Source organism: Lipophrys pholis (genome assembly GCF_963383615.2).
Source record: "Lipophrys pholis genome assembly, chromosome: 1".
Taxonomy (NCBI): domain Eukaryota; kingdom Metazoa; phylum Chordata; class Actinopteri; order Blenniiformes; family Blenniidae; genus Lipophrys; species Lipophrys pholis.
Genome location: NC_137635.1, coordinates 5,408,428 through 5,435,822, shown reverse-complemented (window position 1 = coordinate 5,435,822; position 27,395 = coordinate 5,408,428). Strand labels below are relative to the sequence as shown.

At 41.1% G+C, this 27,395-nt stretch overlaps 1 protein-coding gene across 1 annotated transcript; it reads right to left on the bottom strand.

The window, feature by feature from the left end:
• Nucleotides 1–85: 85 nt before the first annotated feature.
• gfra1b (gdnf family receptor alpha 1b) lies at nt 86–25,035 on the bottom strand. Its single transcript, XM_080481188.1, has 10 exons — nt 24,415–25,035; nt 23,793–24,113; nt 23,052–23,135; nt 9,556–9,734; nt 9,042–9,214; nt 8,574–8,683; nt 7,084–7,218; nt 5,905–6,101; nt 2,361–2,408; nt 86–1,211 (listed from the first exon to the last, which is right to left on the bottom strand). Exons 1-10 carry the CDS (start codon nt 24,452–24,454, stop codon nt 1,059–1,061), a joined length of 1,440 nt encoding a protein of 479 aa, XP_080337314.1. The 5' UTR covers nt 24,455–25,035; the 3' UTR covers nt 86–1,058.
• Between the last annotated feature and the right edge of the window lie 2,360 nt (nt 25,036–27,395).

The following is a 27,395-nucleotide window of genomic DNA, read 5'->3' as shown; positions in this document are numbered from 1 at the left end:
CCAGCCGTCACACTGCCGTCTTTTTCCTTTTTACCGAGATATAATAGTGTGCCAGCCTGATCAATAGAAGCTTTTAGCCATTAAAGACACTTTAGCATTTGTTTTTAATACTGTTCTTGTTGTTGTTGTTGTTACAGACAGTTTGATAATCAATGAAAGAAAAAACGTTATGCACTTGGTCATCAAAATACAAGCACACAATATTCTGTAACCACATGAGTAAAGAACCGTATCTCATAACATTTCATAAGTCACAGCTAAAGCTGGATGAAGCCGAGCCGGCGTCCGTCTCCACAGCCCAACTCTCATAATGTTACAGACGATATGTTACACAATAACAGCAGCGTACTTTTAATCCAGTGTGCACTCGTGTTTTCTATGTACAAAACGTCTCTTTAGGAGTCCATGTGACGAAGCCGCAAACCACCATGACAGTCAAATCTACAAAACTCTTCTAGAATCAGTACCGAACATGGGGGGGGGGGTTGCTTTCTTCTGCCAGATGAGTTTTATGAATCCACACATTGTTTCTATGACTTTTCCCTTTGTTGGAATCACAGCAACTTTATGGAACTCAAAGTATTTATGCAGGGAATAAACAGTCTGACGCTCCATTCAGTCCATTTGCTCACACAGGCAGTTTTTTTTTTTTTTTTTTTTGCAAACATCCCCCCCACTTCCAAAAAAACTAAAAACAAACCTCAAATATAGTCACATCAAATCACAGAGTTCATCTCCACGCAACCCCCAAAAAACTAAAGTATTTCTAGGTGTGATTTATTTTTTTTTTTTTCACCAAATATCCCCCCGGGAGGCATGGAAGGCAAATGAGCTGATATCTCAGCCGCGGATTCATCAAGTCTGCTTCCAACATGGCAACAGTCAACATGTAATCCCCAGATACAATCCACTGTTACATTACTGTTGCTCTTTTCTTTTTCTTTTTTTCTTTTTTTTCCATTTAGAGAGAAATGTGGGTGCTGCACTTTGGCAAATGTCTAAATCAAAAAGTGGAGGTTCGCTGGAGATAAGAGCGTTGATCCGCAGCCGTCGGATTCCTACAAAAGCTGGAAGCCTCCGAGCTGCGATACCGTTGACGCCGAAGCAAAAGCTACGGCGAGGAGCAGCGTGGAGAGGCGCAGCGAGGCCGGTTCGGCCGGCGAGCTTCGGGCGATGGCGTTGGAGTCGCCGGACTCGTCCAGCGGATGGTTCTGGAGGGAAGGACCATAGTCGGTGTCACAATCGGGGAAAAGTTTGGAGAAAAACAACCAGTTAAGTCTATTTCAGGTGGAAGTGGACCGAAGCCTCTTTTTTTAATACGGCAACGATTTCAAGTGGAAACACAAAACTTTCGTTTGCGTCTTTGGGAATCTGTTCATGCGGCAATGCAATTTTTGGGAAAACTGCTCTCAAGATGGAACTTTTCGAAAATGCTTGGGTCTCCGCAGCTACTGCACATGCGAGAAGGTCGTGGGTTCAAATCCAGCCCGGGGCCTTTCTGTGTGGAGTTTGCATGCTCTCTCCACGTGTGCGCGGCTCTCCTCCCGGTGTTCCCCACAGTCCAAAGAACCCTGCACCAGCTCCCCCAGAGCGCTATGCTATGTGGCCGCCCACCGGTGGTGAAGAAAGTTCCCCAAAGGGGATTAATGAAGTACGATTCTTCTTCTTGTCCGCATGCGCAGGTAGATGACGACAATGGCGGCCTGCAGAGTGTCATGACTCCCAGTCCATATTCCATGTACTGTCATTGTTAATGCTTACAGTGTATTATTCTCTGCATGTGGCTTCACGCCATTTTCAGAACGTGAAAGTGAAACTTTCCTGAAACTAAAATGTGAAAAAAAAGACACTGTAGCGCAGCATTATGTAATAATGTAATAAATGTTCAACTTATGTAATAACGCCGCATTTTGTAATCTGCTGCATTTTGACATTTTTACATTCTTGGACACATTGTCTAAGAAACTTGACCACATTTTGTAATAACTTGTTCCATATGGCAACAGTTATTACAAAATGTGGCGTTCTTACATAATGAGGTGAACATTTATTCCATAATGCAGTGCTATAGATGCGTTTTCACTTCAATCTGGACCTAAAAGCATAAAACCCTCCTGTAAAGACGATGACATGGGGTGACGTGAGAAATACCGGTCGTCCGGGTCCGAGGAGGAATAACCTCCAGATGCCACGTTCACTTTGATGGGGGGGGGTGTTATATAATGTTTAGTACACAGGAGCATTGTTCCCGACACCCTCACTGTGTGAAGAGGCAAACTCTTATCGTTTAGTAAAGGCAAACGTCTGAAGGATCTGTTGTGTCAAAGGTGCAGTGATATTTGGAATAAAACGATGCTTACCACACAGAGAGACGAATCCACTGTTTGATTCGACAACAGTTTTTGAGCCTGAGAGCAAAAAAAAATGAAGACATGAGGCTGGTTTAAAAAAAACAAAAACAGTAATAAATACTCAAATGCTTATACTTTTTATTTAGAAACCCAACTCTTTGTGTGATCAGTCTCATTGAGAGTTTTTGTGTTAAAAGTTTGTCTCCATAACATCTCTTGTTTGTGCTATCTCAAGGTTAAAACTGTTAAATGCATTAAAACGTTTCTCCGACTGCTTCAAAATACTCGCGCGCACACACACACACACACACACACACACACACACACACACACACACACACACACACACACACACACACACACACACACACACACACACACACACACACACACACACACACACACACACACACACACACACACACACACACACAGGTAAAATCACAGATACAGAGCGGGAGTACAGGAAATGATAAAGTGACTCTCCAGTGGTTTGGGAACAGAATAAACACTCCATGTGTTGGTTCTTAAGTAGAGAGAATTCTATGAACCGGGAATCTGGAGAAGAATGATTAATTGCTTTATCGGAGGTCTTTTCTCCTCGAGGATGTTTTACTGGCGATAAATCATATTATCGCTATTAAAAGCCAATATGATAGATTGTCCCTCTTAAGGTATGTGATATCATCTCATTTAAAAAAAAAAAAAAATTAAATATGGCCAAGTTGTATTTATCAGAAGAGTCTAGCAGATATCTGAAGTGTTTGGTGAAGCCAAAGAAAAAGAACGCAAAAAAAAAAAAAAAAAAAAAAAGAAATCCAAAGTAGCAGGAGTGGCTATAAGCACAATTAAGCAAAACATGCAATTTATGATGTTAAATGTCAGAATCAGCACATTGAATTGATTTCCTGCAACTGCATTTGGTATTTGAAATATCCATTTGCATGTCATTATCCCCGATTGCTGCCAGCGATTCTGGAGGAACGTTTTTTCTTCTTTTTTTTAAGTCAGACAGACTTTTTTTTTTTTTTTTTTGCAAATGAGGTATTTTAGATTTGTGTGCACGTGACTGAATACCTACTGACTCTAATGAGCTCGAGCTGTGTGAAATATTGCAACCGCTCCACAAAAACAATGTCATCATGAGATCAATTTGGCAGCTGTTTTGGGATTTTTTATTTTTTTTATTTTGTCGTGTCACACGAGCTTTTGTTTGCAGATGTTGTTTTTTTATATATTTTTTGACATTGGTGAAAAAAACCTGAAAATGTAATGAAATCTTTCATATTCTAAATTATAATTTTCGTACGTACGTCAATTATCCATGAAACCTTTCAAGCGGCATTTTATAGGTAAACATGTTCTGTGACCCCACTTAAGTTTGATTTGGTGAAAAGTGACAAAAATGGCTTTTTTTTGGGTCGTAAAGGTTGCAGACCTGTGATCCAGTCTGTCCCCAAGAAGAAGAAAGTGGTTATTTACCGACTAATAAAACAATATGCCATAATGCAGAATGCAGTTAAAACGAGTTGGACTGAAGAAAACAAACGTTGTGCTTAAGAGTTTGAATAAAGAAAATGCTATATTTTCATCACAGCTCGTAAAACGATCCATCTCACTCTGCTCCTCATCATGTAGTTTGTTGGAGGGGGAAAAAAAAAAAAAAGTGGTTAATCTTCTCTGTGGAGCTTTGTTACCGGCCCACACACACACACACACACACACAGTGACACACACACTACCCCTGTGGGCCATTTCTGATGTTACAGTGGCAACCAATTAGCTTTGACATGACAGCTTAGGAAACTCTGACTCCACTGCGACGTCTCATCTTTCTGCCCAGAAGGGGGGATTCTGCGCATGCCATCATGAAGCCGTCCCCGATTCATCAAGGTGACAGAGCCCAGACGTCTGACTCTCAGACAGAAGCTCGGAATAGATCCCCACCTGATGTTTATGTCTCAATTTAGATGCCGCCGTTTATTTCCGCAAGTTTTGAAAGATTTTCGAAGCCTTCAAGCGCATAAGAAAAAAAAAATAAAAATAAAGAGCCTGAACATTTATCAGCAGATTTGTTATCGTGGAAGGACTTTGGAGTTTGTCCTTTATTTTTCCCTGAAAAAGGAAAAAGGCACAGCCACAGGTTGCAAATACGGTTCTGCATTTATGAAGTAGTAATTGTGAAAATGGAAGATAATAATTACCTTGCTGTGTTTGCAAAGAAATCCTCTGGAAGGCCAATAAACCTTCTCGGTTAATGAGATGAGTGGCGGAATAAACTGGGCTGACAGTCATCCCTCTGAGTCTGGTAGAATTTAATTGTGTCGCTCTATTATGTGCAGATTTATAACACGGAAAGCTTTATACTGGCTGTAAGGTTTAGTTTTTGGTGGCATGAGGTGGAGCAAACCAGTATAATCAGGAGAACACTGAGATAAAAACGATGACACGGTGGTTATTATGAAGCATGTGGCCACCAGGGGGCCCCTCTGTGTGGAGTCTGCATGTTCCCTCTGTGCATGTGTTGGTTTTCTTTCCTCTTGTATTTCAAAGGCATGCCACCCTAATAGGAGACCCTGAAATGGTAATAGTTGTGTACTTGTGTGTTTTTCCGTTTTGCTTTGATTTTTAAAAAATTTTTTATTTCATGTTGCAAACATTATTTTTTGAAAATGTTCTAATGTCCCGACTAAAAACAGCTGGAAATAATAAAAATTTATAAAATATTTTAAACTACAGGAAAAAAGCCAAAATGATAAAAATCGGGAAAAAAACGCTAATATAGCTAAAAGAGTTTGAACACTGAATATTGTAATAATTGTAAATATTACTGCTTCTATGTGTATTCTCACCCATCTGGGTGTCCTGTACCTCCATGGTTTTATATATACATGTATGTATGCATGTTCTCTTGTGTGCCACTGTTCTATCATTAACTAATTGTGCAATATGGAACTGCAGTGACTATTCTATTCTATCTGAACCTGCTCTAACCACAGCGGCTATAAAGAGCTAAAATGGCTAAAATGGCTAAAAAGTCCATGAGAAAAAAAGAAATGTTTTGAAAATTTTATACAGAAGCACAAAAAAATAAAACTATTTCTAAATTGTAACTATTAAATGTAATTTCCTTCATTTCAGATAATTGGCACATTTTGTTGCTTTAGACAAATTTTATTTGGTAGAAAAATCTCAAAGATGGCTCCTTTGGTCATAAAGGTGGCAGACCTCTGGCCTGGATCAATAAAGGGTAAGAATGGATGAAATTGGATTCATTCTTGTTTTTTTTTGTTTAATTACTTATTGAGTCAATCTTCACCTTCAAGTTTATTTTGTTCCCTCAAAAAAACCCAAACCAATGCTGCTCATTCATTCCATTTACTGACGTCTATTCACCCGCCAACTCGTGATTATGCAAAGTTTTTCAAATATTATCATATTATTCAGTCATTTCCATCCCCACATTGTGGGTTTTCCCACCCCCCCCCCACCCAGTAGTTACATGGACGTTGTTGTAGGTGTGAAAACTGCTTCAGTCCATATTGAATCTCACCTGTAAGGTCCCACAGATTTGATAGAGCGAGTTTCCATCGGCGCCCAGTTTGCTCATGTCCGTCAGGGTGTCCAGAGCGTTGCCGCTTCGCTCTTTGCCCTTGCGGGTGACGCTCGACTCCGCCGTCGGCTGAATGGGAGGCTGCGGCTGCCAAACTCCCACATCGGTGCCGTTTCCAAATGCCTGGATGGCGTTGCCTACAAAAGAAGAGCGGAATGATCCTGTGATTTTTTTTTTTCATTTTATTTCATTTTTTTTGGGTGCAGTCAAAGGCAGCACAAAAGTGCTGTGAGAAAATACTCGATGCAGATCTGGCAAAATGTTCACCAGTGATTCAGCTGCAGGATGTTAATTCATGTAATGAGCATCAGTTCACCAGGATGACCTACCGAGCCCCATATTTTCTAAAGTACGGTCTGCACGTCTAATACGCGAGCCGACCGCCTTCTGTCTTTGCCTGGGAAATAAAGTGCAGGTGACCCGGAGCGCTCTGCCAGTGTCCGACTAAAAGCTGCCGATAATTGATACTTCAAATAATTGGGGAGGAAAATAAATGACTCTGGCTTTTCTCTGAGGCCTCTTTTTAAAAGCAGCATCTGCATGAAATATCTATGATTTGCGGAATTGTGCAAAAAAGTTAACTTCGGAAATAATTTCTCACAATGTTTTCATTAGTTTATTTTATACATACGATGTAAAAAGTGTGTTTTTCTTTCTGCTTAGGCTGAACAGTTAACAATGATGAAAACATATTGTCAAAGCAATTGAGGACCTTATCATTGATTGTACTATTATAAAATCCGATAGTGCCTCTGAATTTACATCTTACAGCAGTCCAATTACAGAAAACATGGACATGTCATGCTCATAATAGATGCTGTCTGAAGTCATTATGTCCCAGTGTACAATTTAAAAAAAAAAAAAAAAAAAAAAAAAAAAAAAAGTCAATTTGAAGTCAAGGTAATTCTTCAATCAGACGTTATTTAGAGAAAAAATAATGCAAGGTTGGAAGGGAAATTCATTGTTTGCTCAGTGAAAGAAACACTTTGCTTTGGCGTTTTCCTGTGTGGAGTTTGCATGTTCTTCCTCACACAGTCCAAAAAAACCTTCATGTGAGGCTAAACGGTGTCGGCGAAGCGACCCCGAAGCAGTCAAGATGGTGGATAGACGGAAACTCACGCAGACATCGATTGCTCGTGAAGAACTCCGCGAATTTTTCACAGTCCGTCTTGCTGTTTCCGCTGCTGCCGCAGTCGCACCACGGCGACAGGCTGATACCGAAAGACCGCTCGTAATTCGGCGTCATCACCGTACCTGCGGCGGGTAAAAGAGAAGAGCACCAGGCAGTGTGACCGTCGTTCTTTTAATCTGGTTGAAATCATCTAAGAGATTCAACGCGGTGTTTTAGGAAGCTTTCACCTCACGTCATGGAAATCTGCGCTTTAAATCATTACGATCAATATTCTACAGGAGCAGGATGAATTTTTCTTTTTGGCATAGAAGGCACAAACTCTTTCTTTTTTGCCGTGGCGGCGACACTCGACATTGGCAAACCTGCTGCATCACGATTATAAGCCTCATTGACTAGTTCAGTTTCCCCCTGATCAACATCCACAAGTGCTGAAGTCAACAAAGGTGGAAACGCTCGGCTCAGGAGAAGCCAGGAAACTGCTTTCTGGGCCACTGATGCTGAAAACTCTCAGCAGCCCCGCCGCGATTTGCCCGGCTGGGGCACTTTGCACTGCATGGGCAAAAAAGATCTCAATCCAGTGAGTGAGGACGAGCGCACACGCAGCCATTGTACATTTCTAACATTGTTTAGCAGAAGGCTAAAGATTGGCGATTTATTAAATTTGTGCAGGAAAAATGGCACTGCTTACAGGACAATATAACTCTGAATAAAATACAGTTCCTCCTGTAGCAGCAGTAAATACAATATAATAAATGCAATATGATGTTTGTGGTTTGATATGAAATTAAAGACATACTGCGGTCCTATGTTTCATGCATCATTTCCCAAAGTGTACCTTAAGTTTAATATGACAAAAGTAGTATAAATGTTAATAAATTTAACGTGTTTCTCAACATCTGACCTAAGAAATACATTTAGACATCTCGTGTTATTTCAAAGATGCTTAAACTCTTTACACCTGTTGTTCAGGGGCCACACACACACACGTTGCGTTGGGTCGCACCAGTAAATTAGTGCCCATGATGATCTTTTATTATTCAAACTTTTTTCAGGTTTTTCTTTGTTGATGAGCAGAGTATACGTGATGAATATGTCTATATTAAGAAAAACAAACGATTATTACAGAAAATGACTACAATCTCAACATAAAGCAAATTTTAACATCATCTTCTGATGCAAAATACATCAAAATGTCCAAACAGACTCCTCCATTATGTTGCATTATGGGTGTTTTTACAGACTCACCCTGACAGCATGGCTTTGAGACGAACACTAGTTTGATTTCTTTCATGGCAGATATCTCAGCTGGGCTCTCAGTGTTGTGTCGTGTCGGCTTCTCCTCACAAATGTGTTCAAAAATCTATGATTTCTTTGTCATTTTTAACAATTTGCTTGGTGGTTTTGGTCGGATTAAATCCTCTTGAAGACCCGACTTTGGCCCACGGGCCTTGTGTTTGACGCCCCAGCGGTAACTCACCAACGAGCCCAGAGTAGGAGAGCAAACAGTCGGCGTAGTTCTCCCTCAGACAGCCGGAGATGGAGTGAGCTTCAGGTTGACAGTTGCTGATGAAGTCTGCCAGCCGTGACCTATAAACGAGAAAAAATACACAAGAAGTATGAACCCGCTCATACTTCGTCATATTTAGTTATCCTTCAATAAATTACGCAGAAACTCTCAGCTGTGTGGTTTTGTAAAATACAATATAGATTTTGAATTTGAATTGCGTGTCTGGCTAAACGCCTCGAATGTCCCAGACCTACGTGATAAACCAAACGTAGACCTGCCATACATAGAACACTACACATTTAGTGTACACACTATACTCACAGTGTACCCGACATATGAGAAATGTGAAGTGGATTTCCCTCACAGTACTTTTTCACTGCACATTTATTACAGACTCTTCTGTGCGCATGGAAAAAAACAAACAATAAAGCTTCTTACCTGCAGATGTAGTTGGTCTTGCATGTGTTCTGAAGAGACAGACAGTTAGCTTTGTCCTTGTCCTCGTAGGAGCAGACCGGCACGATGGTTTGCCGCCTGCGTTCGGCACATGCCGGCTGATCCCCCGACCGACAGGAGCAGAACAGCATCCCATAGCTGTACTTAGCTGGAACCTTGGATTTTGGACAGGAAAATAAAAAAAAAAACACTCTGAAGCCGGTGGTGTCGTCAACTGCAAACGCTCACCATCTGTGAGGACGACGTTGACGTTAAGGTTTGTTAAACTCTTTAACTTCATCAACATGTTCATGCACTCTCTGGGAGAAAGCGGATTATATAAGGTGTTTAGATGCACAATGGAGGCTGCCCACTGTGGAAAAATGGCTTTTGATGGCCGCTTACGCAGTCGCCTTTCTTGTGTGAAATTAGGCTGAAAATGCTTTTGATGGCATTCGACACGCAGCATGGATTGATGGTTTTGAATTCGACACCGAAACATTACTTGTTTAATTACCTTGTCAAAGAACTGTCTGAGTGCCTTGTGACATTTGCGCTTGTTGCAGACTTCAGACACGGACACCCTGCTAGTGCAGGGGTTGATGTAAGCCGAGCGATATTTCTTACACGTGTCGTTCAGGTTGCAGGCTTTGGCTGCATTCAGGCAGTTGTTCTCCTTCACGGAAGCAGGTTCGGCTGAGAAAGAGAAAGAGGAGGAAAAAACTGTTTTGTCATTGGGAATATAATTGAAGATAAACTTTCATCAGCTGTTTAGGGAATGTTTTACTCACGGGTCTCATTTCCAAAATACAATTCCACTCTGAACACACGTGTGAAATCTCTATCCCGGCACGTCTCTTAGATACAGAGGAAACTATGCACTTATGTAATTCAGTTACATAAAAGCCTCAGTGTCATTATTGATCGTGCCACCATTATCCAAATGACATGAACTGAGAATCCGTCCGAAAGTCATCGCCGCAACGAAGCAAATCTCTATTCGGTGTTCAAAAATTGGTCCCTGGGTACCTTTTGTGTGCTTAAACACATTTAATCTCAGGATTGCCTCATTTACCAAATAATTGTTTGGCGCTGTGAAATGGCATCGGTATGAGAGCTCAGAGTCCCGTGGAAATCAATCACGCCTGTATTTGCAAACACAATCATTCGTTTAGTCATTCGCTGGGAATGTGTCGTGAAATATGTTCCGATTTGTAGCTGGCTTTTGTTGGAATGGCTTTTTCATGTTTGCTTTCTTGGGATTAATCTTGTAATTGGGGGTTTGGGGGTTTGGTATCAGATTCCTCCAACAGGCTGACCTTTACGATCAGGCCCCGCCCCCTGTCCAGTATCCATAATGAGTCCTCAAGGTGACCGTTTCCCCACAAAATATCTCTAAACAATATCTCAAAGTCAAAAATGTTGACTTTGAATTCCGAAAATGTTTGTTTTTTCTCCCTTATAGTCTCGTAGTGATCAGAAAATCCAGAATTAGAGTGAAATGAGCCTCCGATCTGTCAGGGATGCTTCATCATGCAACTTCTGCACTCTTTGGTTTTGATCTGACGATAATTGATGGACTTGGGGGAGAGATGGTGTGTTTGCATGTGGAAGACGCGTCACTTTCAGTGTGGTTGCCGGAGTGTCGCACACATTCAGTGTAATTCCAGGTAAAAGATTCTCAATAGTTTGCACGTTTTCTTGCATTTGCGTGAAAATAGATTCTAAGTTGTAGTGTCTCAGTGATTCAGGTTATCACTGCTGTCTTCAACTGTACAACTCAAATCCTCCCTGCAGACTGGGAGCATGTTTCCCTTTCGGCTTGAGAAACCAAGTCACCCATGCTGCTTCCTCTCTCGTACGTCATCGCTCCAGTCGCAGCGAGAGCACTCTGTGGGCCACATGATGTGTCTCTCCTCTCGGTTCTTCTCGTTTGTTGGAGTGAAAGCCCTCCCTGCTCCACTGACTCCCGCGCAGTCACACAAACTGAATCCTCGGCCTCGACACGGAAGAGTGAGTTCTGTAATTTTTTTAGCCTTTTGAGGTGGAATCGAAGCTCGGCGGGCTGCACTCCTTTCATGCACCGCAGAACGTGCCGTGATTAAATCTGAATACGTTCCTGAACCTTGGGTTAATCACACATTACAAAACCCATTACTTACATCTGACAAGTGCCCAGAGATGTTGGTTGCGATCCTTCACTGACCGTTTGTCACTTTGGGCCATAGGTGTGACAGTTTTACCTCAATTACTGTTGGTCTGAGGAGAAAAATGCTTACCTAAGTTGTATTATAAACATAGCTTTATAAAAGGGTTAAAATGTGAGTGTGTGTGCGTATAGCTGACAGGCCAAGCAAAGGGTGACTAAGAAGGTCACAGAGTGACTCCAAATGAATAAACACCCCCCCCACAGCAGAAAATAACATTTCCTATCTGGAGCATTGTTGCATGTAAAAATGGTAATTTTAGGATCGCACTGTTTTCCTTGTTTCAGAAGCCAATTTCACTTCGTTAGACTCGAATGTGAGAATCATGAAGACGTTAACAAATGGGCACATAAATATGATCATCACTTCTTACAGCATCATAATATTGTAATTCTGCCACTTATAATATTACAATATTTGTGAAGCTGTTATGTTGAAAACTACATCTTTTTTTTTTTTAAGTGTTTCTGAAGTTGCAGTGTACACGGACGCCGTTTTCAAAACTGTTCTGAAAAGAAAATGCAAAAGCGATGCTTTTTCACTTGAAACATTGCGGCGTAAACGGAGCCTTGGTGTAACGTGACTCAACTCTACAAAGATTTCAATTTCTCAGCAAATATTATTTTAATAGAAAAAACAAGATGATTGATAAATAGACATTTGCTACGTTGGCATACAACCTGTACTAACTCGCACATGAGTGTGTGGCCGTGGTTAAGTCATAAATCGAAGGATTTATTTATGCTGTTTGACATTTACTCTGCTTCAAGTCTTTACAACACATGCAAAAAAAATTTGAAACAAAAACAAAGCATTTTCACTTGAAAAGTCGTGTAAACTGGGCCTCAAACATCTGTAATCACTGCAGAGTGACGATGCACTCCAGTCTGTATCTTCCCCTCTGCTTTCATGCCCTCGTTTTCCCGAAAAAGCCACCGTCACGTCCTGAGTTGTTTCAGAGGCAACATCATATGTGGCACCATATCTTGTTAAAAGGCCAAGTTGTAAGGTGAAACAAATCTTACACGGTCGTCTTAAGTTACCCCCCCCCCCCCCCCCCCCCACCCCCCCATGAGGAAGGCCACCAGGGCAGAAAACACAGGAATCTGACCCTCTGACCTCCCCCCTCCCAAAAAAAAAAGCTGATACAAAAGGCTTTTAGAAAGCTGTCAGCAAAGCAGAGTTAAATCCTAAACCTCACAGAGGAGGTGATGTGGTGTCCTGCAGAAGCTGCATTCACAGATACAGAAATAAAACAACATTTTGGTGTGCACACTATAGAAGTCAAGGACTTGCAGAAGTTATACTGCAAGCTTAGTCTTAAAACTGGGCTTTAATAACATTTATTTTGGCTGTTTATACTGCTGAAGTAAAGCTTTTTGCCCTGAATGTTCTATAATTGTATCAACGACATCGGTTTTGTTTGCGATGCTGTATTGAAAATACACTAAAAAGTGAGAAACATAAATCACAACTCATTTTAGTGTTTAATCCGTGTTGATCATTAATACATTTCAAAATAATAGTTTATAATTATGGTTTCTATTCACATATTGATTAACTGATCAAGGATTTCTACAAAAACCAAGAAAAGCAACGATCGCTGGTCAAATGAATGGTCATGCTGCATGGACATAATTAAAGACCTCGTGGATGTGAGATTGGCAGCATTAAGGTCTCCAGTTAGAAATATCTACTAGAAATTCTACAACTCCCTGAAGTGACGCCGCATTATATAATAATGGTACAATACAGAATAATGTAATACATTTTCACCTCATTATGTAATAACGCCGCATTTTGTAACAGCTAGTTCGATATTACAACAGTGATAACACAATGTGTGTTAAATGATTAAATGCACTTACAATCTGGTTTCATTTCGTCAAGAAAAAAGAAACGGCTGGTGGAAATACTGATTGGTGTGTAACTTTAATTATCTACCAGCCACAATGGCAGGTGACCTAAAAAGTTCAACCTGATTTAGAGCTGCGGAAGGGGAAAATTGGAAGACGCCGTGAAGTCACGCCAAGCACATCTGGCACATAGATGAGCACCAGGGTTGCCAGATGTGAATTACTGTTTTCAGCCCAAACAGGTAAAACCCACACACCTCAATAAAAACCAGCCCAAATCTCAGCCTGTGTAGCAATCATGTTAAATCCGTAACATTATTATATGTGTAATAATAAACAAAGTCAAAAGGTAGAAGAGTTTGGCTCCCCAATTGGGGGAAACCCGCCATATCTGGCAACACTGGTCAGTCCTTGTAGATTTATTTTCAAGTGGTTGTTAAATACGAGCCGACAAAACGTAGACAATATGACGAGGGAAAGAAGGAGAAAGAGAGTACAGCTTTTAATATTTTACCACATGTAGAAAAATATCAGAATTGGTGCCACATATGAACGAGGCCTGGGTCTGCTGTGAAGAAATCGGAATGGCACTTTCACACAGCCACAAAACGGGTCGGATATGAGTCAGATGTGAGTTAAAAAATAAGAATTAGGTTGCATTTCCCTGCAGTGTGAACAAGGCCCAGGTCCGTCCTTTTCACGAGGAGCTGATGCTTCAAACTCCCCTTTTATTGACACAATTTCATTTCAGCGTAGCGGCTCTGAACAACAACTATCTGTCTATCTGCGTGTGACATGAAAAAAGTCCTCCCTCATCCGAGAAACACAAATTATAGTGAGATACATAATATTAGTGTGACCCAAGAGCTGGCGATGTGCCGGAACATCCTCAAGCAAAAAAAATTTAATTCTTAACGTTATGTTTTTAAGGGAGTTGTTTATACTTCATAATGTTTATAAATCATTTAACATGACTATGATTGTGCTTTTTCCTGACAGGCACCTTTCCAATCCCTCATGGTCGCCTTCTATAAAAATATAAAAACATTTGATAGAAAACAATAAATGGCAGAATGTGTATGATTTAGGACATAAATGTTATTGAATGTAATGAAATTACTTTTGGCACTTTTTTAAGAATATTGTCTTCAGCTTCTGCCTCTTATTCATGCAGATGATGCATCACTTTACACGCTGTAATGCTAAGAGCCTTGAAGCTAAATTATGACTTTTCTTGAGTGAATTTTTGTCAAAGTGGAGCCAAAAATGTGTCTCGGGCAATGTTTGATAACCATAATGCAGTCCGATGTCTGTATTTGCCTTTTACTGCAAATGGCCGAGTCCAAACTATCCAAATTGAGAAATCTACCTTTCCAGGAAGATAGTGGGTGTAATCGATGTGCTTCAATATCCATCAATGGGGGACTTATTCTTTCCAAACCGATTCGTCTTTTGCGTGTCCTCTTTTGTCACTTCATACATAAAGAAACAATAGTTGTCTCCTTAATGGCACCCTGTCTCCTGCCGGGCATTCCGCCAGCTTCACTGAATCCACTCCGGTGTCCTCGTATTTATGGCCAGACCCAAGACCCATTTATTAAGTGCACCCATGTAATTAGTAAAATCTCACTTACTCCCCTCCCTCCGTTCCAGTCATTTATCCTGCATTGAGTCAGAAAGCAGAGCGCCGCACGTACGTCCTGCTGAGAATAAGAAGTCCCTTCAGACAAGGTTGTAATATCCGACTACAGTATTTACCGATGGCGGTCTGAAGAAGGCTTTCAAATGGACCATTTTTCAAATGCCATTCACCCACGAGGAGACGACACGTAGGCTCCTTTGGAAGTTAAACCACCCAAGACGTGGTTTGTTCTTTGCCGCTGATCAGCCTCCACGCCGCCCAGAAAACAAACTCCTACTTCGGATTTGACTCATGAGTTGGGGAGATGAAGTTGGCGAAGTCTTGACTTCACTTATGGCGCTCTGTCATTGCAGGAGACGAGAGGGAGGACGGAGTGTGAAGACTGTGAGTCAGGCGCTCTTGCTTTGTGGGTTTTTTCGGAGAGGCCAATAAAACCCAAAAACCCAATATTAAGATCGGTAAAAAAATCTACTTGAGCATCGACTCCTTGACCCAATAAATCTACCTGTATGCTGTCCAGACCTTTTTAAACATGTTTTTCAGTAAGTACATGTCATTGTCATTGCACTGGAATGTGTACACAGTGATTTGCATGCAGATGAGGGTTTTTCTAAGTGATGCAGTAATGCACTCGCTGGTTTTGGGAATAGTGCTTGTGTGTGTGTGCGTCTGAACGAAGGGTGTGGTTCTGCACGCATGGAATAATTACTTGTCTTGTCTGCCAACGTGATCCCGTTTCACCTGCGGCCGAACGCACTTCTTCTTATCTCAAAGCCATGATTAGCCATCGCTCGCATCATTTGCTTGTGCAAATGACTTGTCGTGTCCCAGGCATCAGGTTCACTCATCTCGGTGACGAATATTTGCTTTTAGAGCTATTTTACCGGGCCTTCATCTTCCAGCGACATGCGTGTGTGTCACAGTGACAGACAAGGCAGGAAGTGAGTGAGTCAGCGTGTGAATTACTGTGTGTGTGGGAATATAAATATGTAGTTTGCAGAAAAAAAGTGACATTCTTGATTCACGGCATCAACAGTTGTTTTTTAACAGGCAATAAGGTTGGAATGGCTTTTAGCACGTTCTGCCATGCACCTCATACATTATTTTTTGTATCGTAAATATTGACTGTTTAGTAACTTAGGTTTTGTTGCTTCTTAGCAAAAGCCGGAGATGTCAGCTTAATGTTCTTCAGCCAATAATCATCCAATCCTAAAAATACAAGTTAAGAGCAGAATGAGGTGTTTGGAAGATTTTCCTTGGGGCCACAAATGCTTGTTCCTTCCAAATATGGTACTAATTCAACAGGAAAATAATAATAATAATAATAATAATAATTTGTGTTATCTAATTAGTGTGTAACATCATAAAGATGGTTGATAATTATTCCACATTTGAGAATGTGTTTCATTAGTTGGATCCATGTCTTGTAGGTTCATCAGCGCTGAGATGCGACGATGGTTTTGTTTGTAAAACTTTGTGCCCTAAAACGCCAAACTTCTGCTCTGCGGTCACACGCCATGTAAGTGAATTCAAAACTTATTCTTCTCGGCTTCATTCAGTTAGAAGAAATTGAGTTATTCTGCAGAATAAAAACAAAGCAGCGGCACATGGTTTGCTGATGTGGCGAAAAGCAGCGTTTTGAATAAAAAGGATCAGCAGATTTGAAGTTGCTCTTCCACTATTAGCCACGGCGACGCCCAGCTGGAGAAGTTCATGTGTATACACAACATGCACAGGCACACTGGGCCAACTGAGATAAATACTAGCGGCGATTAATCTGTTGCTTCAGGCAACAGAGCCACTGAATCAATATTGAGATCCAGGCAACAGAGACTCATCATGCCAAATTTCTGGCCTTGTTCACGAACTAGTGGAAAAACGGACATGGTTCCATATTGTTTCAATCAACACAAACTGAGAGCAGCTCGTCCCAAAAAATAATGGAAGATTTAGAATACCAATTAAGAAACGGGTGAGAATTTGACATTTCAAACAGACGTCTGCAAATTTCATGCACGATGTTTCAGGAACAAATCCAGCACATGTTCACATCTTAAATGAAACATCGAGCCTTTGTGCATTTAACCGACTTCGCCAATCCCAGCAGGTGACCGACGAAGGCGGAGAAAATCGTGAACAGGTCACCAGGTCATCAGAGGGCAAACACAGAGAAACACTCACTCACATGGGCAGGAAGCCAGAGAAAACCCACTTATTACACCGAAAGATTCAAACTCATAACGGAGAAGTCGGACTTGAGCCAGACATTTTCCCTGTCAGATGACGGCACTAACCACTGTCCTGAGCCACACCACCGAGGGGACGTTAGGAGGACAAGGGGACGTACTGTTTTCTCTCATACTCACAACTCGGCAATTGTGCAATTGATAAAAGGTAAACAGAAGAAGTAAACGTGATTAGAAATTAAATCTATGCTTATGGCCATGGGTGACGTTCATCTGCATTATTAACTTTTGAAATAAATATCTAATATAAGTTTATGATTCTCTTTTCTGATAATGATGTTTGGATCAGTTCTGATAATTCTTTAATCGGAGAAACGTCTTCATGTCTCTGAATCTTGCAGTCACAAAATTCGATTTACCTTAATTTCCACCATTTGTTTTTCGCACAGTTAAACAATGACCCGAAAAATGTATAGCTTTTTGCAGGTTAATGAGCTTTATACCAGCAACATATGGGTGATGCGTTCAGGTGCATCAAGTAACTCCGACCATTCTTTGTTTTTCTTTGTTTCTCATGTTTCTGTTCGGCTGAATAGTCCAAAAATCACGGTAACCTGGTCTAAATTCATTCCTTTACAGGCTATTACCATACTTAGTGTAAATAGATGTTTTTAAACTTAGTTAATGTGATTCAGATAAACATAAATACAAGACAATCAAAGTATTACGATTTTGCTTTTAAACGCCTCCAACTGCCCCATTTACACAAAAACATTTTCAAGTGAAAGCACAAACTTTTCATTGCGTTTTGGGTGCTTGGAACGACTGAGAATGATTCTTTTTGAGAATGGCTCCCACGGTGGAGCCTTTCGAAAAAGGACGGGTGCGAAAATGACACTTTCTGAAAACGCTGTTACTGGGCATACACACCTCGGCCGTGCTAAATGGCTCTTCTGCACATGTGCAAGTAGATGGGCAATAACAACAATGGCGGCCTCCAGAGTGTCATGACTCCCAGTCCAGATTCTCCAAGGACGAATTTTAAAGTTGACAGTCGCAGAATTAACAATCAAACTTGGTCGTCTGTCCGTGGACTCCCATTGTTAATGTTTACAGTGTATTGTTCTCTTTGTGTGTGTGTGTGTGTGCTTTCATCACAAATACAAACAACAGCGCCCACTAGTGGCCCAACATGAAAACATAATTTTCAGAACATTACAATGGAAACGTGAAAATGTTTCTGAAACAAAAATGTGATATATTATAGGATATGTTTTCACTTGCGACGTTGTCATGGTAAATGGGGCCTGAATCACCTGTTAAATTCTGGAATTCAAACAAAATGTAAAACATGATGTGAGTTTGAGTTTGGAAATGTGCGTGTGAAAGGTGCCAACTCCGATTTTAAGACATTTCTGATGCGTTTCGTCCAACCTGCCGGTGAAGCAGCTTCAATCACTTTACGGGGGAGATTAGTCTTGTTTGGTTCAGACATGCTGATTTACCAGATGATCCCATTATTCATGGTTGTAGAGATTTCAACTCGCTGGTCAAACCCCTCGTGATGAAATATAAGCAGAAAAGTGTGGTGGAAGGAGACCAGATGGGGGGTTTTTCCTCCTCCTCATCCCAATCCCAGAAAATTGCACCCTGGTCTTACATGTTCTTTGGTGCTTAAAAAAAAATAAATTTAAATTTAAAATCCTCTTGGAGAACAATCTGTGCAGCACAGGTGTCAGACTTGTTGAGGAGCTGCAGAAAATCTTGAAGAGGGAAAAAAGGTGACGATACCCCCTCCAAGCATCTTCTTCAGCTGTCGCTAAGAATTGTAAATCTTATAATCAATATGTTGCGGGTACTTCTTGAATGAACGGATGAACGAGTATAACTCTGATGTAAACTTTAGATGTTTGCCGCTCCAAGGCACTCGGATTTATTTTTATAGGCATAAATGCAGTGTGTTAAGGACAGTCCCGTAATCTCGTCGTTCCCTCAGTTGGCATCAGGTTACATCCTTGAAAGGCACTTTCACTGATTGATCACATTCATCGATTTATAAATGGCATAGCATTTCATTTCAGCTGTTCCTGGTGCTCAAGTCGTTATAGTGGCTTGGATGTCGTCGCCTCACGGGTTCAACGGTATTAACACATTGTCACCGAGGATTTCTGCAGAGGCTGTGATGAGAAGTAAGTCTTAAGAAAGATTTATTTTAGAACAGAGAGCAAGCAGGAAGCGTAATATTTCACCAGCACGTTATCTGTTGTTTTTGGTAATGAGGGTATTTTACAAACTAATCACAACTACTCCCAGATAGTTGTCACAACATGTGGTAAACGTGATCTCCAGAGAATGGATTCCTAATTTTTTTTATCAAGCATAAAATCCCAATTCGGAAAAGAATTGCCATATGTGGTAAAGACTTGAAGCAGAGCAAATGTGAATCAACAAATATAAATAACTCCTTAGATTTGTGATTAAACCACTGCCACACTCATGACGACTGGCCTCAACTAATATGTATATCTATATTTGGTCAAACATGTGAAATATGGGAGTTGTGAGTCACGTTACACAACATTTATTCTCAATAGTGGAAATGTATTGTTCTTGCATTTAAGAACAGTTTCGTGTTTACACAGCAGTGTTTTGAAACCGTTGTCCAGTTCCACGGCAACGGTGTAGTTTTCTTCGAAGGCCACTAGTGGGTGCAGTTGCTTAGTTGTGTAATGGAACCACACACACAAACAAATGTACAGAGAAAAATAAGCGAGAAACATTAAGAAAGGCGAGGACACCGATATTCCTATGGATTTACGACCAAATTGGATTGCTATTCTGGGAGACTCGTTTACACGGTGACGGAGCACGATCGTTTTCCTTAAGTTCCACCGGACACATAATGCACGTTTTGCATTTTCACTTGAAATTGTTGTTGTGTGAAATGGGCCCTAAATGGCACCAAAACAGGGTAGAAGTCACAGTTGGGTTTTTTTTTTGTTGTTTGGCTGGTCATGCGATTTTGTATCAGAAAACACTGATGCATACCTTCCAAGACCACTAGGTGTCACTGACTGACAGCAGAGTGTGATGCGTTTACCTGACAACACAAGCACGATGTAACACAGCAGGGGTCATATTATGCAAACTTCACTTTCTAAAAGTTTTCCAACAGTAATAATCGTCCCCATACCTGGAATGACGCCCCAGAAGTGAAGACAGTCTGTCCTCTCTGTCCCCGGCTTGTTTCAGGTTTTAAAAAGTGTGTTGCTCCAACCAGCCAATCAGAAATCAAACCCTATATAGTGTCATCGGGGGTTTAGCCAATCCCAATCAAGGTAGGCCCTCCCTTTGACTCCTCCCACAATTAGGCTCTGGCACATGGAGCCATGAGAGGAAGTACTTCCTCCTTTTCCCAAGACGGGCATGTGTGGGCGGAGCCAGTCCAACTCACACAGACACAGCAGATTCTGAATGCAGCTCCTTTGATCCAATATTCAAATGGGTGGAAAATCAAGGAAAAACTGGATTTGGGGCAAAAAACTTTGAATACAATGTTTTTGGACCGAGACCATGTGAAAGTGTTGAAAAGCTGGATAATATGACCCACGTAAACTACCAATGAAACTTCTGAGGGATATGAAAAATATAAAATAGATGGTTACCATTACGAAGGAAACAAAGAAGGTTAAATGTGGTTTAAAACCAGGATGACCAGATAGTTCTGGAACATCGGCGGCAGGCTGAATCTTATCGACAGTTTTGTGCAGTTTTGTCTGGACATGGATAAAGTAAGTGTGATTTATTTTGACTAACTTTCTTTTCCTCTTCATGACACATTTTTTTGCGATTTGTCCTTGGGTGTGATCCATAATCTGGAAAATATTGTATTTTTCTGTTCATTTGGTTTTGACTAAAATAGGCATCACATACAATGAAAAGAGACGTGTCTGACAAATTTGGCCTAAAAAAGCACTAAGTTCAGGTTTCCAAATGACCAAAAGTTAGCACATGTTTGCTATAGTGTTGGCTACAGCAGCATACTTGAATGTATTTGTTTTAAGTTGAATTTAAGTCTGCGTTTTTCCTCTGAATCATTTCTTCATTTGGATCGTTTAATTGTCTTTATAGAAGTAAAAGGTGAGCGTAACGTCATAGGACGTGCGATATAACATAATTAACAAACTGTTGAACTAATCTACAGTCACACCTTGGACTGCAAGATAACAATCCTAACTGAAAAAAAAAATTGTTTTTCTATTGTCATTTTGTGAAAGCTACAGGGAAGCCGAGGGGCCAAGGAAAGCGGCATGCGGCGTCTTAGTAGCTATTTGCCGACCCCTGCCATTCAAACAATCTTTATAATGACATGAAATCTGCCATCGATTGTTCCTACATCCTGCAAATATTCTGCCTTTTTAGAGCTTTTCTGACCATTTCTGCAATTTAGTTTTTCTGTTTCCATGACAGGCGTCTCTTTTCATACATGCTGAACAGCGAACATTATAATCACGTACTACAGTATGGGTCATTCTATCTCGGATGATACGTGCTATATTTCACGCTGTGGATTGCCCGAGGCCGGGCTTAGTTGCAGACAGGAATGAGGTCACTTATGGCAAATGGATTCTTGATATCTAACCCATTAAGTGATTCTGTCCTTTCCTGCAGGCCCCTGTGGCTGTTTACCGCTCTGCGTTAAGCCGACTACTCGACTTCAGTTCCACCTTTGCATCTCAATTTATCTTTCTCACGTAATTTAGGTAATAGAGGCGATTCTTTTTTTTATAACAACAACCTCTAACAATGACAAATCCTCCTGCCTGGCCGGGGTATATGCATTCAGGGACTTTGATAAAAGAGCATGACAATGATGAATCTGTTCATTCAAGTAATCATGGTTTACATATTCCTAATTTGCTCAAAGAGATTCCTCCGAGTTTTAAGCTCTCTTTGAAACTAAATTAAGCATATGACTTTGCAGTTGGAAAATGGCCCAAAACTCTCAGGCTGCTTTTTCCTGTTGGCTTTTTAATAATCACTATTTAGTTTTTACTGGTGGCTCCATTATTTGGAAGCCTTGTGAATGCTCAATCACTTCTACATTTTAATTTCCTGAAACTCTTTCCAGAGTCTCTCGTGGCTGGACCAAACTCTCTAATCTATCGGCATTACTTCAGCGCGGGAGAGAAATGTGAATTTTAATAATGTTGTTTTTACTCTGCATTTGAAATACAGTTAGCCATTATGTCATCGCATGTGGAGCAGAGCCACGGTGATACGCTAAGTGGATTCAATCATAGAGAGAGCCAGGGAAAGAACGAGGGAGAGGAGAGGAGGAAAGGAGGGAGGAGAAGGAGAATCAAACGACCATTTATTTTTCCCACTGAAATGGTAGCTGGCCAGTGCACCAGACATCCTCCTCCAGCCAGAAAACCCACTGCTGAGGAGTGCCAGAGAGTGTCACCTACACACAGCTCTTGTCCCGTCGGTGCCATTGAAACGCAGACAGATGGTTAATTGCTCCTCTGTGAACGTGTCTGTGTGATCTCAGCAGATCTAAATATGGGGCCCGTCCTGGTGTGTGTGCGCTCCTTCGACATCCCAGGACATGTGAGGCAATTCAAATTCACGTCAGCAAACCTATTTTCTGGTTTTGCTCTTTCCTCTTTTCTAATCTAGAGGTTTTCCTCAAACTCAAACAAAACAGGTTCTCCTCCAACACGGTGATCCAATAAAAAAAATAAAAAAAAGTGACACATTAATGCTTCTTCCAGCATCAGTGCTGCGACTGTGTAAAAAACATGCCGACCTCTCATCATTGCTTTGAGGGTTGAAAGTGAAATATACTGAATTACTCTGCTTTGTGTACGGTGGGTCACTGTGGCAGATAAAAGCTTTTGTGATGGATAATGGGCGTTGAAAGCTGCAGCCCGAAACCAGACAGCAATAGAAAAGAGTGGTTGTCAAACAGTGACAGATTTGTTGCCATGATGTGGTGACTTAAGGTGGGTTTAAAGTACCACTGAGAAATAATGGCTATAGGTACAGTGACTTAACATTTCACAAAGTCTAAAGTTAAACCTTGGAATTAAAAAAAAATAATAATTAAAACCTCTTACCAGCTATGATGGGAGCCAGGTGGAAGATATCTGACAGCCGGTTGTTGGCTGGTTCATATGGAGAGTATTCCAATAAATCATTACCTGCATGGAAAAAAAACACTGTCAGTTTAAGAATCTGTAAGTTACTTAACCATATCACACCTTAGTTGCCCTCATACACTTTCACTGACATGAACTGGACACTTTGATGTAACTACTCTGTAGATTTGACTTCACTGACACATTCAACTCTTCACATGAATAATTAACAGTTTTCATGGACTGGGATGCAGTTTGCTTGAAAACATCCATCAACTTTGTAAAACATGATGTACAATATAATTCAAAGTGATAGTAAGAGTGGGATAATTGCATGTTCAGACATATCCAATGACAGCCGCCTCACTTATGGCCAGATTTAAATTCCACTTTATCCCACTTTAGACTGACATTGCATTACATTTCGAATGTTAATGTCGATCTAGTTTTTCCACGGCATTTATTTGACTCACTAAACATACACATTTATGATACAATGCGTTATTGCATGATAAATTAGCGAGCAGGACAGGAAGTTGATAAATGGCAGCACTTTGTGCCTGAGTGAGAGTGGGGGCAACAAGGGGGCGCATTTCTACAGATGGAAAACTCAAATCTGATTTTTGACACTTCAGTATTAAGTGACACTGGCGAATTGGAGCGTTTCAGGGTATTTTTCACATAAGTTTGAGTTGTTGTTCCCTCTAAACTACAGAATACCTTGCAAGCTCTCAAATATGCTCCAAAAGATCCGGAGGCAGTTCTTCTCCTTCTTCATGCCTCTTCTACACCTGCAGTTGTACAGGGGGCTCTGCTTCATGGCATCTATGGCGTTGCGGCACTCGCCCTGCGCCTCCGGACCGGTGACTGCGGTGAAGTTGCTCTCCCTCCCCGCCACGCACTGCCTCATCGTCCGGTACTTGGTGCTGCATGAGTACTCCTTTAAACACTGCTCGCTGGCCTTCACGCAGTCCAGCCGTGCGGACCGGGAGGCTGAGCTGCCGCCGCTGCTGCTGTCACCCTTCAAGGTGAACACGGAATCTGAGAAGTGAGCGAGAAGGATTTTCTGACTGTGCGTAAAGTCCCCGGTGGACATGCTTTACGCACAACTTTCTCCAGCTTCCTGGAGGGTTTTTGAGCTCGATTTTGACGTAAAATACAAACTATATGCATTAGATACGGTTCATGAGCCTTGCATGGTCTGCAAACACAACACATGAAGCAAAAAATATAGATATTTTGCCGTTTGACAAGTGAAGAGTGTCTGTATGGAACAAGCGATTTAAGCATGTCGATTATAGATTATAGCATGATTGATATAAAAATACGTAAAGTCACTTACCTAGAAAGGTCAATACAATGACAAAAGTTGTTAAAATCATTGTGCCTTCGAGTGGGAGCTTTAACAAAGAGTGTCGGGATTACACGCAAAGGTCAAGGGAACTTGTCAGACAAATCCACTTCCCCTCGGGTCGCACATGATGAGGGCTCAAACGACGATGCATGGTGTAGATCCAACAGTGACAATCCCAGCTCTCCACTTGAGTCCCGCAGCCAAAATCACGCCGTGCGTGACTTTCAGAAAACGCGAGCGAGACCTAAAGCAGAAGCGCGCCGATCGATCATTTTCACTCCGCTCCGCTCTCACCAACTCCCGTTTTTGACCCTCAAACACTGAAAGCAAGCGTTTGATCCGACACAGTCTCAGAGGGATTAATAAAAGAAAAACTTTGGCTGGGCAACAGTCAGTGGGAATCAAAGCAGAAGCCAATGAGTTCAACTTATGAAGGACGCAGTGAACTTCAGCGGCGCGTCACGGAGAATGGATGAACAGAAAGCGGCTTTAAAGGATACATCCCCTCAGGAAAGTAGGAAGAAAAAAAAAAGGAAATACATTCCGTGGCAAGTGTGCAGGGCGAATGTTTGATCCGGACTGTCCTGCTCTCGGTGTGACGAACAAACTGAAGGCGCGCAGGACGCTGCGTGCCGGTCTGTGACGTCATGCGGCTATGCGCACAATATAAAGTCATTAACGCGCGAGATGGCACCACCCGCCAGTAGACAGTCAAAACAAACGAATGGCTGGGGGCGAGCATTACACGTGCGGCAAGAACATCTCGACTTATTAACTCGGCGGAAAATCAACATTTAGAAGAGATCATTACGTATTTACGCAGCCATAACCTGCAGGCCTGCGGAGCACCAGATTTGTAGGAAGTCTCCAGCGATGTGTCCTGAAGTTGAAACATCGTTTTGCTCAACTATTCAGGACGCATATAAACTATTAATAGCTGGCGCACTTTAATTCAAGTAAAATAGTCTCAGGCTGTTGCATTTCTTTTTGTGATGAATCAACAGTGCCGAACGAGTTCATTCAAACCATACAAATGGAGTGAGGAATTTGAAAGAAAAAAAAGAACCCACAGTATTGCTTCTTTATCTGAAATTGCTGCTGACAGAACTTTTTCTATTAAAGTTTTTTTTACTGAATCAGAAAAAATGCAATCACATTTCCAGAATAGGAGAAAAATGAGGCAGTTGTACTCAACCTTACAACTTTGAACTCCTTCTATCCACTTCAATTTCATTGTATTTTCTATTTCATTTTTTATTTTTTATTTTTGTCCTCAATGAGAGGACCTGTTGGCTAAAGTAAAGGGAATTCCAAAAATCATAATGACAAGATTAAGTCCTGAAAAAATGATTCACTTTTACTTTTCGGAGGAGTTTGCATTGCTTGAAGAAAGTTAAGATTTACAACAAGTCAGTGTTTTGCTCATTATCATAACGCGGAAATCAGAGAAATGTAGGGACAGTTGGATGAAAGAGCCTGCAGTCGGCTACAATCTAAAACTCAATTGTTGAAGCGGGTAACAAGGCTGGATGGTCGGATTCATTGTAAGCAATACAAACTACCTTTTTACACTTCAGTATGAATCGGTTGTACCTCAGCACCTGGTGAGCCCCTTCATACGATGCCATATAAATATTTCAGTGTTCCAAATGTGCCTTGAGCGTAGGAACCTCTGCAGGGCTTCATGGAGTAATCCAGACCCGAAGTTTGCAGCCTCACCTCTGAAAGACCATCTCTGCTAACATCAAAGGAAATAAAACATTAATCTTAGGAATTAAAAAGAAATTGATACTTGAGGCGCCCTTGACAGAGCAAACCGTTTATTCTCCAAACTAGACTGATCAAAAGACGAGTCTCATCGAGCCCTAATAAATAGTTGATTCAACAAGTCGTGGTTGTTGTCAGATCTTTTAAGCACCAAACCACTTCTCATTTATTTATTATCGTCTTTATTCTCTTCAAACGGCCTCGGGCCAGTTCGCATCCCCACAACACACTGACTTCATGAGATACTTCATGTGCACAAACCAGCCAAAGAGTCGAAGAAGCAAAGCAGTTAAAACCACAACAGCAACAGGAAGATTTAACTTTTTTCTTTTAACATAAAAGAATAAATAACCTATGAAATATGTACATTAGTCATTATAGAAGATAAACGACAGTGTTTCTACATGGCGATGCTTATCTTGGGGTTCTTTCATAAATTAGATAAAATATGCATATATATGTGACAAATGATTTGCTCGGGTAACTGATATATTGGTCAGATGTTGCCTGCTTGGTAACAATCATGTGTTTGATTTGTTATATATTTGTTTCTGATTAGATGAAAAAAAATATTTCAATGATGCACACTGGGATCTTTATTTGCAATTTAAAAGATGTGGGGGGGGGGGGGGGGGGGGAGTCGATTATTAATTAGCAGGAATGAGAGATTTTTCTTTGTATTGTGGCAAAATTGTGATTTTCCTCAGATAATGCCATAGTTATTCTTCTATTACTTGCCTACATCTAGTAAGTCGTTGAATCCACAGCGGATCACGTGACGTGTTTGATTTGCGGTTTCTACACTGGATTCCCTTCCTGATGCAACCTGAGCAGTTTACTCAGTGGCGACCTGTCGGCTGATTGTTCATAAATGTTTGGCCGAGCAAAAGTAACCACCCCGCCAATACTATTGATATTGACATATTTGATCCATCGCTTCCATATGTCTGAGTAGCCTAAATAGGGACAGTCTAAATGACAAACAGTCCTAATAAATAGAATCGACCATCTCCTGACCAGCTGTAAGCCATGTCACTGTTCCTGGCTTAAATAAAAAGCCCACATTAAATGCATTGATTTGTGTATCGAACGGCTGTAAAGTGATGCAGAGAGGATAAGAGCCTGACGCACACTCCTCATACCATAAAACCTCAAACATCACACCATTTCAACGTAGAGTCTCCATTCAGTCTTGTTGTTGG

What these genes read in the sequence shown, in the direction of transcription:
- gfra1b (XM_080481188.1), bottom strand. Translation starts at nt 24,454, where the DNA reads ATGATTTTAACAACTTTTGTCATTGTATTGACCTTTCTAG. An exon ending in CTCCTACTCTGGGCTCGTTG is followed by an intron (nt 7,219 to 8,573) that starts GTGAGTTACCGC and finishes TACCCGCCGCAG; the next exon opens with GTACGGTGATGACGCCGAAT. An exon ending in AAATCTGTGGGACCTTACAG is followed by an intron (nt 2,409 to 5,904) that starts GTGAGATTCAAT and finishes TTTTGCTCTCAG; the next exon opens with GCTCAAAAACTGTTGTCGAA.